The 12,904-nt window shown below is 41.0% G+C and overlaps 1 protein-coding gene across 3 annotated transcripts; it reads right to left on the bottom strand.

Moving 5' to 3' along the window:
• Positions 1-846: 846 nt before the first annotated feature.
• Positions 847-9,036, bottom strand: LOC123135478 (disease resistance protein Pik-2). 3 transcript variants are annotated; one of them, XM_044554560.1, is made up of 6 exons: positions 8,725-9,036; positions 7,691-7,855; positions 6,445-7,603; positions 6,254-6,352; positions 5,186-5,935; positions 847-3,018 (listed from the first exon to the last, which is right to left on the bottom strand). In XM_044554560.1, exons 2-6 carry the CDS (start codon positions 7,786-7,788, stop codon positions 1,078-1,080), a joined length of 4,047 nt encoding a protein of 1,348 aa, XP_044410495.1. In that variant the 5' UTR covers positions 7,789-7,855; positions 8,725-9,036; the 3' UTR covers positions 847-1,077. The 3 variants fall into 3 exon arrangements, with proteins under 3 accessions (XP_044410495.1, XP_044410494.1, XP_044410496.1); XM_044554559.1 differs by having other exon boundaries at positions 7,691-9,036; XM_044554561.1 differs by having other exon boundaries at positions 6,445-7,613; positions 7,691-9,035.
• Positions 9,037-12,904: the final 3,868 nt, after the last annotated feature.

Below are 12,904 nucleotides of genomic sequence, written 5' to 3'. Positions count from 1 at the left end.
GACAAGTTTTTTCGGACGGAGAGAGTAGTAGACTAATTAACGTTTGATGCTCTACTACAATACAACAAAGGAAATGCAAAGGTGAGTAGCTTGTGGTTTTTCTATTCTATGCATTACTATCCTGCCGTATTCAGCCGAGCATCTATATATAGCCTTGTAAATCTGAAGAATTCTGAACCGTCCTTCCGCCCGCCCAGATGGAGATGGACGAACCGCCCCTGACGTGTATGCTCTCCTCCTCCTAGTTCTAGGTGTATAAATAAGTAGTACTCCCTCCATTCCCTTATACAAGGCCACTATAAAAAATACAATTTGCATCTATACAAGGCCACTAACAGTAATCGAGGCAAAAAGTAATGATGTTTCCTCGTACTACCAACTTATTTAATACTTGCATGCATGTAGTCATAATGAGAGTGTGCTACTTCCTTTCCATGCCTTCTTTGCATGCATGTGGGCGTATTAATGATCCCAGTTAACGAAAAGAATAATTGAGTTACGAAGCAGTCATTAAATTTTACATTGGTACTTGTAATTTGAGTTTATGGCCTTGTATAAGGAAATGGAGGGAGTACCACTCAACATCAAATCACTCTCCTCAACGTAGACTGCCCCGTTCTTGGTTCAACGAACGTTTGGCCCTTCTTCAGTGCTTGGCAGCACCTATCCTATGCTATGCACCGTCTCGACTCTGAATAAACGGACTCTTGTCATTGTACCCCTGTTTGTTGCTGCTCTGCTCTTCTTTTTTTGGCTTCACTTGGCAGTGCAACAACCAATCCAGCATCACTAACACTAACTAACTGAACCTGAGAAACGCATTCGATTCGAAGGTTCAGCCAAATATTCAGTTTCACGGGTAGTTGGTTAATGACCCGACTTCAAATTCAAACCCAGCAAGTACACAACTGTAGCATGCAGGAGACAGAAACAAAGAAAAAAGTAACCATTACACTGAATTCTTCTGCCAAGCAATGAGTGGTTATTCTGCCATGGCGGTGTCCACTACACTAGTACTAGAGGAACCATTACAAGAGCAACTGTCTACACACACCAATCTTTGGTCTCCCATGGAATCTATATGTACATACATACAAACAAAGTTTTGTCAACAATATTCACTCTGACGTGCCTCATATGCTCCGCTACCTGACCCTGTACCGATTTCTTCAATGTTTCGCTGAGACGATGACTACCCAACTGAACTTCCTTGAGGCTTGTGAGGGCTGGCAGCCCGCAGAATGCATCCAGCTTGTAGCACCGACCAACTTGTAGCAGCTCGAGCTTAGGCATTGCATCTTTTTCAAACAGCGCCGACTGGAGGTTTTCTAACAAATACAACTCCAGCACCATGAGACTCGGGAAAGATGAGCTATGGAAATGGAGTTGTGTCCCACCGAACGTATCAATCCCCAGACGTAGAACTGCAAGATTTGGTAGTAACCCAAGGGCTTGTATGGCATCATCTTGCTCCAATCTGCTATCCATGAGCACCAACTTGGAGAGATTCTGAAGTTTATGGATCCATTCTGTTACAGTGACTAGCTTACCAAGCAGAGCGAGGCTCTCAAGGCTGCTTGGTGGCAGCAAACCTTCACCCAAACAGCCATCTAACACATTCCTCTCTTGGTATGGTTTGCCTATTTCAACTGATAAAGATTGAAGATGATTATGACCAGCAGTGGCAGACCATAACTCATTGATGTTTCTGTAGCTCAGACCACCCACTTTAAGCTTACGTAGCTGAGTAAGCTCTCCAAACTCTTTTATAGTGGCGTTTCCGTTTCTCCCGGAGACATCCACAGCACCTAGTGCGTGAAGGGCCTTCAATTTACCAATCCCTTTAGGAAGTATAATGCCATCTAGCTTCATCTTCTGGAAGCGGTATAGATTGAATATATCATATCTGTTCAAACCAGCATCTAAAACTTGTGGCCTCAAGAAAAGATGACATCTGCACAGACAAATGCCACATATTCCACATGTGGAAGTATGTTTAGTGTAATATTTATACTTCTTAACTATGTCACCCTCTCCCTTGACATTACCATCGTTGTAGTAATAACTATCTGCACGGAGATGCTGTAGCTTCAGAAGATTGGTGATTGTTGTTGGCAACTCATATATACGTGTACCTCTGACATCCAGCATTTCAAGGTGCATCAAATTTTGAAAAGAATTAGGCAGGTATAAAATGTTCCGACATCCTCGAAGAGAAAGATACTTGAGGTGACGGAGCTGCCCAATATCATCAAGATGATGATCTTTTAACTCCAGTGTGTCTTCTAAGTCAAGCACTCGGAGGAACCTCATATTGTCAGAGATGAAAAACGATCTCCACTCTCCGAACACGGTCAATGACCGTACGTGTGAAAAGTCTAGCTTGCTCTCCAGCACATCTTTATCCCTTTTCCAGTTGCTGCCAATGACAAGATGACGTATTGCACCTTGTGTGTCACTCAAACAACATCCTTCTTCCAGCGTGAAAACAAGGTTTTCCTCCCTAGCTTTTGAGATGCATATTTCACGGATCATATCATGAAGTTGGCAAGAATTGATTTTCTGACTGTATTGGTCTGTCCCTTCTCCTGGCAGGATCATACTCCTATCCAATAGCTCATCAAAGTACCTCCGACAAAGTTCAATTGCAGTCATGCCATGCATATCCCTTGAATAACCCTCTGCAATCCACCGCCTCACCAAGCGACCCCACCTAATTCTATGATCTTCTTGAAATATGGACAGGTATAAGAAAACAGATTTGAGATGGTATGGCAAACCATCATAGCTCCTCATAAGAATTGTTTTTATTGTCCTAAGTTCAGGATTTATCTCCAATTCAGTTCTAATTTGATCATTCATCTTCTTCCATTCAATAGCATTCTTTGGCTTGCTGGCTAGGAATCCACCGATAGTCGATATTGCAAGGGGAAGTCCATCACATTTATGTAGGATGAATCTTGCTTGCTCCATCATAGCTGGGTCTAAATCATGTTTGTCAATATTGTCCTTGAATACCTGTAATGGACATATTTTGACAAAGTTAACTATTTGGATTAAAGAATTATTGTTGCTAAACTAAGAATATGAAATAATATAAACTTGTTTGTCCTAGCTTCAAGTTGTAGATTCTGTAACTAAATCCTTGACCCTTAGGATAAGTTTTTCATGAAATTATTCTTTCGGACTTTTAACCTTTTTGTTGAAATTTCCCTTTTCTTACTCTTACTTGACAGTGATATAAAATGAAATTCTCTTCATATGGAGAATTCATCAGCATTCAAATTACCTTGTATCTAAGTTGTGCACTAAACATTGTGATCCTAGATACTGTTAAAATTAAAGTGTGCACCTGAGAGCATGAGTGTGATAATTCAAATATGCACATAGGAGCACATGCCCCAGTTTTAAAAAAATTGTGCTTCCAAGAAATTCTGAAGAAATCACGATTAAAAAATTTCAAGTATTTTGCACAATTACATTTTTTTAATAATGTTGCAAATTTTTCTTATGAAATGAATAAATAAATTTGAGGATAACAAGGTTGCTACTTTAGCCCTTAAAATTTGTGCGCATAAGCCTGGTAACAAACCTGATGATTGGTTGACAATTTTTATTCAATTTCATGATAAGATTCACTCGAACAGTACAGGCAAAAGAACAGTATTGCTCGACTCCAAGAAATACCGGGAAAAAAGAGACTCACGCCTAACAAAGTAATTAGCGACTTCACCAGCTTACATTAAAAACAGACATGTATCACTCGGGTATGGTGAGAACATTTGACGCTACAACTAAATCAAGGAGGCAAAACATTTACAGAACGTTGCTCAGGGCAAGAAAGAATGTGATTTGATTGTCTGAACCTACCTGATTACAATCCCAACGTAATCTTTGTTGCATTTCTATAGCATGTGGAAAAAATTGAGGGCACAAAATTAATACTTTAATTCTTCAAATTCGCTTGCACAGGACAAAAACTGCAAATTTTCAATGAAACTTTTTCCAAAAATGCGCAAAAGCTTTGCATTTTATTCCATTATTTAAAAAAATGTTGGCTAAGAATATGCAAGTACATCCAAACACCAACGCAGAGGACAATAGCCACCAAATCGCTAGGTGCTCATTACAACACACACTCCAATAAACCAACAATGGCTTTGATGCCATCCACACATGAACACGCGCACACACATGCACCCCAACTTGAGAAAAGACGGTAGCCCATCAGCAACAGTGAATCACAACCTCACACCATTGACAAAGGCTTCCCCCCACCATGGTGCATCCTCCTCCGATAAAGTAGGTCAAATACGGCGTGACCCCCACAATGAGGAGAAAGCCCTGGCTTGACCCAAACAAGCACATGCGATGCCCTGGACATGGCATAAAGATGTTGAACTACCAAACGTGGTCGACAACCTGCCACACTCTACATCTATCACAACAAACTCCTGAGCTACTAAATGTCATCCTCCTGCCGCCTCATGATGTAGACAACCCAAGCTAGCCAAAGCATGGTCATCGTCCTTGCAGTCTGAGGCACTGATAACTACTGATATACCAGCCAACACAGGTGTACAAGCAACATCACCAGGATGAAATGGCACAAGTTCGTCCATGTCCCCCTCCATTGGCAGACGAAGCAGCAACACCTCTGCGTCGTGGATCACACCGTGAACCTGGGAGCTAGACAATGCCTCGCAGATCAAGCAAGCCACCAGACATAGCTCAAATCGGCGTATCAACATGCTTGCTGCTGCCCCCGCCTCTGACGGATCTACAGAAACACCACTAGCATAGTCCAGATAGCACACACAAACTACCAGCCCATGGCCATCACCGGCCCAAGACCACAGGAGGTCCAAGCACGCTGCACATCGGGAGGCTACACTTGCATTGTTCAAGAAAGCTACCCAATCACACAAACAGACCATGGAGCTTACCCAGAAATCAGCAGGCGAGTTCAGATCTAATATTTATCGAATATTTTCCCTGATCTGTTGGTGGACATTTTCCAGATATAATATTTTGGTATGAACTATTAGTGATTAACACTTTCTTCAAAGAAGACATCAGCTTTAATACTTCTAAATTTTGAATTGAGAGAAATATCAAGCGTACGAATATCATGTGAAGCAAAACTTATATGAAAGAGAAGAAATGGTACTAGTTACAAAACTACCTTCTTTATGAAGAGGTCAAGTGCATCATCATCTTTCAGACCTTCGAGACAGTACATGTTCTTGTCTTCTCTTGAACACTTTTTGGCCACATTTTTTTGTCTTGTGGTGACTATGATCCTTCCAGCATTATCCAAACATGATTTGACCAAATCCCATTCCGAAGTGGATGATATATCATCAAGAACAACAAGGCACCTTTTCGATTTTAGTACCCTAGCTAGCTCATCCTTCAAGTCTTGAAGTTTCAGTACTGATATGCTTTTCTTTTGTGTTCCAGTTGCTGTTAATCCGGCAGGACCTTCTTGAATAGTATCCTGAAGTTGCATAGCCAAATCTCTAAGGAGTACTTCAGGGTTAAAAGGACGCAATGCAGTGGCCCAAGCACGCTTCCAGCTACCAAGCTGCTGGCTTCGATAGATGCTTCTGACAAGGGTGGTTTTTCCAAGACCCCCCATTCCCCAAACTGAGATCACCTTACAGCCTTGATCGTTGTCTGGATGGCTAACTAATTTGATAAGAATAGATTTCTCTGTTTCTCGCCCACAGAGCACTTCATCAGCCAGTGCCAATGTCCTGCTGCGGTCAAACTTCTTTCTAGCAGTTGAGTTATGAACTTTTTCTTCACCTGCATTATTAAGTTCATGGTATTCCTCTTGTATTTCAATGGCGGGCATTGTTGTGTGTTTCTCAGTAGTAGTAACGTTGTTTGAATTGAAAGTGGGCTCGTCAGAACAAGATGCATGCATAGCCTGAACAAAAAACAGATCTATGAGAATTTATGGACGTGTCTCTACACATTTTTGCATCAAAACTAACTGCAGGTATTTCTAAACATTGATGATTTTCTATGTGCAATTCCCAGCAAATTATCTAAGTTCTCATTTATATCCTCAGTTCAACTTGAAAAAAACACCTTCACATTTTAAATTAACGCAACTCTGAACAGGATTAGCTCATTCCACTGCTTGAACGTGCATGTTAAGGGAGCACACTACGAAACATTTATACAACACAAATATTATCCAGACAACGCAAGTAACATTATTTAATTTCTGGCAGAGTCCTACCTTCTGTTTCTCCTCCTCCACAGCAGCAAGCATTGCTTCATCATTGGTGTCGTACATTTCCACACGAACACTGCTCATGCTGATCTGCTCCTCTGAATTCTGCAATTAGACGTGAAATGAAAGAACAATCAATCATTCATATAGAAAAAGGAACAAATACATGGCAGAAAATATACAGGAAAAATATTTACCTTCTTGTGGAACAAATAAATAGTTTGATCACATGACAACTGCTTCAACACCGAAACTTGTAATGGTTTCTCTGTGCACAAGCTTGCAATTTCAGCTTGCAGCGTCGAAACGATGATTCGACTTTGTTTCTTGTTATCGGGAAAGTACTTCTTAATGCAATGCCATTCCACTATTGTGGATAGGTCATCAATCACAATCAGGTAGCTATTGCTACACAACTGTGCATTAAACACACGGACTAAATCACTTTGATCCATCTTCTCCATCTTGGCCAGAACATTAGCCCCGACACTTGTTTCTTGTTCAGGCTTTCCAAGCTCCTCAAGGGAATTTTCATAAGATTGCCTTACCAAGCTCCAGAGGAACTCTTGCGGATTGAAAGGATGCATCAACCTAATCCAAGCACGGAATCCAAACCTTTTCAATACCTTTGGGTCATCATAAAGCCCTTGGATGACGGACGTCTTCCCGAGATCACCGCTAGTGCCCCACATGGCGATCACCCTAAGGTCCACATCATTGCTGGTAATCAGCTGGTGGAGGTCTGCCTCTGATGATTTTTCATGCTCCAAGGCGGCAAGTCTTGCTTCGTTGATGCCAAACAGTGCTGCAGTGGCATTGCTGGCCTGCTCCTCTACCGCGGTAGGCTTAGAGCCTGAACTCTCCTTGATGAGGCGATAGCGCAGATTCCTGTTGCTCACATCCTCCACCTCGGCCCTCAGCTCCTTCACCTCCCTGGCAATGCGGCGTCGATCACCTGGGTTGCGGGGGATGCAGCCCAAGAATGGTTTTTTCTCCGAGTGGAGGCCGAAATCCATGAGGCTATCCTCCACCTTATAGGCCAGGACCCCAATCTGTTTCACCCAGGTGGTGAGCACCTTATTGTGGCTTTGCTCCTCATCGGCCGTCATCAGGAACGACTGCATCATCTGCAGCTCGTCCTTGATGAAGTTCACATCGCGCTCGACACCGAGCTGCAGCGCGATTTCCTCTGCCGCCTTGGACTTAGCATAGCCCAGCGCACCGTCGAGCACAGCCTTGCCCAAGCTAACCGCCGTCGCCTCCATGCTTCTCGTTGCTTTCTTGCTGTGATATGAGGTGTTGGTGCTAATGCTAGTTCTGAAGATATTGGTCCCTGCCAATATCCTTTTGGTTTCCCTGCAGAATACTGTCAGCTTATTAGCCTTGGAGCAAACTATACTTTAGGTTTCATTCTAGTACCAGAGAGAGCATCTGATGCTTTACCAAAAGCAGCAAGGAGGTAAGATATGGAGCTGGAGGATCAATGATCCTTGCAGGCCAGGCAAGGCAGCTACTTTAGTCCAAAACTGCACGTCAGTCATTCCACTTTTTTTCTAGCGAAGGCTGTATTGCTCCCAATTACCAATTAACCGCTGCAACACCCATATGCTTAAGAAAACAACTGGTCAGTTTGTTTCAAATTAGTCCAGTTAACTTATGATGCACAACAAGCTCATTCTAATTGCAGGGTAGGCAAATTCATGTCATTCAGTGCAGCACCAAAATGACAATTATATGAGGAGTTTTTTTTTATTGAAATTTATATGAGGAGTTGAAATGTTGTTTCTTCCAAAGTGATTGCTCAAAGCTACAAATTTAAGGCGGAGATTATAGCAGGAAACAACACCAGGTGCTGAACAGATCAAGAAGTAACTTTTTTTTGGGGGGGGGGGGGGGGGGGGGGTGCTTTGGTTAGAAGAGTAGCAGCTAGCATCCGATTCTAGCTGTAATGTATATGTGGAAAGCAATGAATAATACTTTAATTCCATTCGACCTCCAAGCAATGAATAATACTTAACTTGAGAACCGCAATGAAATCATTTGATTTGATGATTGGGCTAACTTCTGTGAGGATCTGCCGGTTGCACGTCAGGTAATGCGTCTCCAAAGGCCTTAGTGATGTGCTAGCTTCAGTGAGGAGACAACCTTATGTCTGAATAACATTTTTTTTCCTTTTTTCTTTAGAATTACTTCTCCACAAATACAGCATGTGCAAGCTAAAGCAGAGTTCACTATGCTGACAAGGACACAACTTGGACAGCAGATTCTTCAGACAACAGAAATCAGGCTATGCAGATTCTTCAGACCACAGAACACGCAACATGTAAGCTACTCTACAAAACAGACTCGCCACCACAAATTGGCAGTGTCTCGTGATTCTACTCGACCATTTGGAGTGAGTAATTGAAAACCAAAATCAACTAATTTGATTTAAAATCACTTGATGAATGGCGCTATGCGATGAGGGCCACTGGTACCTTTTGGAAGTTCACCGCCAGTGTCTTGTTGGTCGGGCCACCGCCCCAACCCCACCGCCACCGCTGTGCCCCGTCCCGCTCGCACCGACGACGACGCCGGAATGGAACACCCTGGAGCGGCGACGCCATCGAGACCGCCGCCGCCGCGCGCCTGTACGACTCCCACCGCACCCCATCGCCAGGAAGGGTCCGTCGTCGCGCCGAGCTTCGCCGCCGGGGACACCTGACCGGCGTGGCCGCCGGCGGATCGATCCGATCTCTGATTTTGGGGTGGGGGATTACAGTGACGCTATCTGTGATGCTCCGCTAGGGTGAAGCAAAGCGTATCTGAGGGATAACCATTTACGCTTTCGAAATACAAAGGCGTATTTATCCTCTTTTACTACTCCCTACGTTCCGTATTATAAGATGTTCTATTTTTTTTAATCGGATGTATAGACGCGTTTTAGTATGTACTTCAGTATGTTCATAATTTCAGTCCGTATATAGTCTATATTAAAATATTCAGAACATTGATGAAAAGTGAACGGAGGGAGTACTTGCATAACTAGGTTGGGTTAAAATTAAAAAAAATAAGCTGCCGGATGTAATCTGTCTGAAATCCGTCTTTGGCTTGTAGGCTACTGACGCGGGTACTGTTACGTTTTACTTTCAGAAAACACAAAAGAAAGTGAGAGCTTTGATATGTGTTGGATTCTTTATTCATTTAGCAATGCTATTCCTTAGAAAAGGTTGTGAAAGATTTTTTATAGAAAAGACACCAATCGTCGTCACATTGTCTAATACTCCCTCCGTTCCTAAATATAAGTCTTTGTAGAGATTCCACTAGATGGACTACATACAGAACAAAATGAATGAATCTATACTTAAAATGCATCTATATACATCCGTATGTGGTTCATAGTGGAATCTCTACAAAGACTTATATTTAGGAACGGAGGAAGTATTTATCAAGAAAACACTAAACAACACAAATGAAGAACAAGACACAAAACGGCCACCAAAAAATGACACAAAACAACCTCAAAACCATGACACTTCGAGCCATTGGTATGATGAAGCTCCCAAACACTCGGTTGTCTTCCGTAATTATCGTGTTATCTCCATGACGGAGTACTCCCCACAACCCAGATGGTTGTGGCCAAAGGTTTATTCCCGCCCTTGGTTATAAGAGGGGTTCTGGCATCTAATCACCTTTGGCCGTGTTTCTCGGGCAACACGATGGTCCATATATTTTTCCTGTCATCTTCAAACCATGAGATAGATCCTTTCATCCATGATGTATAGTCCGAATTGTCTGATCACTTCATTGCAGGTACGCCTGGCGGACTTATCCCATGTTTCCGTCTCCCCTCGATCCTCAGACCATGGACTTAGGTTTCGTGCTTCTCAAATCAGTGTTCTCCCACTAGTACAGAACCGGCCTTTAGTGCCGGTTCGTGACGGGCTTTAGTGCCGGTTCGCCAACCGGCACTAAAGAGTGGGGACTAAACGTCCCTCTCTTTAGTACCGGTTCGTCACGAACCGGCGCTAAAGTGCCACCACGTGGCATGAGCCAGGCCCGTTTGCGTGTAGGGCATTAGTACCGGTTGGTAACACCAACCGGTACTGAATGTTTGGGTGTTTTTTTTTAATTTTTCTTTAATTTTGTGTTTTTAATCTAATTTAGTGATTGTTTTACATTATAATGAGTTGTTAAATCATTAGGTGAAAGTACCGCGGATTAGTTTCGACTGGATGCATTATTGGATATCTCTAGCTACTAGCTAGCTAGCTAAGTGATCAAGTATATGCCATATCCATATTATACTTGATCAACTATAATATATACGGATATGGCATATACTTGATCACTTAGGTAACGTAGGAAAAATATCATCACCAGCACTACTAGCTTAAAGAAGAAACATTCACTTGTACCAGAAGCAAAAATATCATCGAGTTCAACATGCATGATTGTCATGATATTATAAGCGTTCATATATAACACCACAAAAGCAAATCACTTAAGTTCAGAACGAAGAACACGGACATGAAAGGACAAGTACTAATTAAGAGCAGCATGAAGAACTAGCTAAATCACTCCTGCTAGCTACTCTCTCTCTGGTAAAATAGCATAGAACATGTATAGCTCTACTGATTGATCATACTGGAGCATGCAGATGAACATGTCTCCTAATCGTGGGTTGCGCTTCTCATTGCTGCCCCCTAGTACTTCTCTGCGATCATTAACAATTTTCCTCCAATCTTTCACTATTAAGCATTCATCGCTTCTAGAAATCCTGAATGCATTCATGTGCAATGCAGGATATCTTGGCCGTAAGCTAAGAATTGACATCTGACCTTTAGTCTCGATCCCCTGAGGCACAACTGTCATCGGGAGTCCCTGTTGAAGAACATCGTATAGTACTTAATTAATATACTTAGCAATGAAAGTTTAGCAAAAAAATTATGTATGCAAAATATGCACTGAGGACAAATAGTAAATATCTTACCATCATTCCTAAATAGATGTGACCGTAGTTCAATACCATCACTATTGGTCGCACGTTTTGAGTACTAACATTTCTAAGTGCAGGAAGAAAATTTGTCTTGACAGTATGAAGATCCTCAAGCCATGAAACATAATGACTTATCTCCTCGCAGTTTAGTTCAGCTCCGGGACAGTAGTAGGTCCTGTCTACCAAGCGCCGGACATGTTTGGTTGAATGGAGATAAGCTGTCAATAGAAATTAGTTGTCAAGTTATTTTTGAATAAGCAATATCAAAGACAAAAATATAGTTGAGAAGAACTCACATAATGGTAGAACTGGAGGCGTCTGCACATCGACCCATATGTCTCTATTACCTTCAATATCATCTTCCGGACGAATATCAAAGGTGATAACCATACCAGGCTCAAATGCATAAGCCTTGCATAGTGCTTGCCAAGTTTTGCATTCAAAATAGGTGTACGTGTGTGCATTGTATACTTTGACGATGAAAGTATAACCATCATGCTCAGTTTTCAGGTAAGCTCTCTTTACCTCCATAGTTTCCATATCTTTGAAACCTATCTTATCCAAGACAAAAATTCTTGCATGGCAGGGGATGCGCTAGTAGAATAGTGAAAATTAAAAATTATAAGTCAGGCAAATGAAGCTAAGTCATGCTTAATTACGAAAACAGACTTGTCGTTGTGACTTACTGTATCGAATTCGAAGGTCTCATCCAGCTTGATGCTGAATCGCCTACCATAAACAAGGAAATTTCTGTCGCACTGGCCGCGCTGGTCTTCACAGTATTCGCACATAATGAAATTTTTTCCGTCGTCAGACGATATTTCCTATGTTCATATTAGGCGAAACATTAAACACTTACTAATTCAATTAATTCAACTACTTCTATTAATTCAACTAAGCATTTACTAAAAATAAACTAGTTATATTAATTCAATTAGTTCAACTAAGTATTTACTAAAAATAAACTAGTTCTATATATTAATTCAACTAGTTCAACTAAACATTTACTAAAAATAAACTAGTTATATTAATTCAACTAGTTCAAACTAAGCATTTACTAAAAATAAACTAGTTATATTAATTCAACTAGTTCAACTAAGCATTTACTAAAAATAAACTAGTTCTATATATTAATTAATTCAACTAGTTCAACTAAGCATTTACTAAAAAAAAACTAGTTCTATATATTAATTCAACTAGTTCAACTAAGCATTTACTAAAAATAAACTAGTTATTTTATTAATTAATTCAACTAGTTCAACTAAGCATTTACTAAAAATAAACTAGTTATATATATTAATTCAACTAGTTCAACTAAGCATTTACTACAAATAAACTAGTTATATTAATTCAATTAGTTCAAACTAAACATTTACTAAAAATAAACTAGTCCGATATATATATTAATTGAACTAGTTTAACTAAACATTAACATATTTCTAATTCATCTAATATAACATTTCTAACATTCTAAAAATAAACTAGATAGTTCTAATTCATCTAAACATTAGAAAACAGAAAATAAGTAAAAAAATATGTGTGTGTGTGTAGTGTGTGTATATGTGTGTACGTACATGTGTAGTGTACGTGTAGTGTGCGTGTGTGTGTGTGTGTGTAGTGTGTGTGTGTGTATGTGTGTATGCGCGTGTGTGTGTATGGAGCGGGCCGGGCGCGTACGG

This window comes from Triticum aestivum, chromosome 6B (genome assembly GCF_018294505.1).
Source record: "Triticum aestivum cultivar Chinese Spring chromosome 6B, IWGSC CS RefSeq v2.1, whole genome shotgun sequence".
Taxonomy (NCBI): Eukaryota; Viridiplantae; Streptophyta; class Magnoliopsida; order Poales; family Poaceae; genus Triticum; species Triticum aestivum.
Note: the sequence above shows the minus strand (reverse complement) of the source record. Positions and strands in the feature narration are given on the sequence as shown.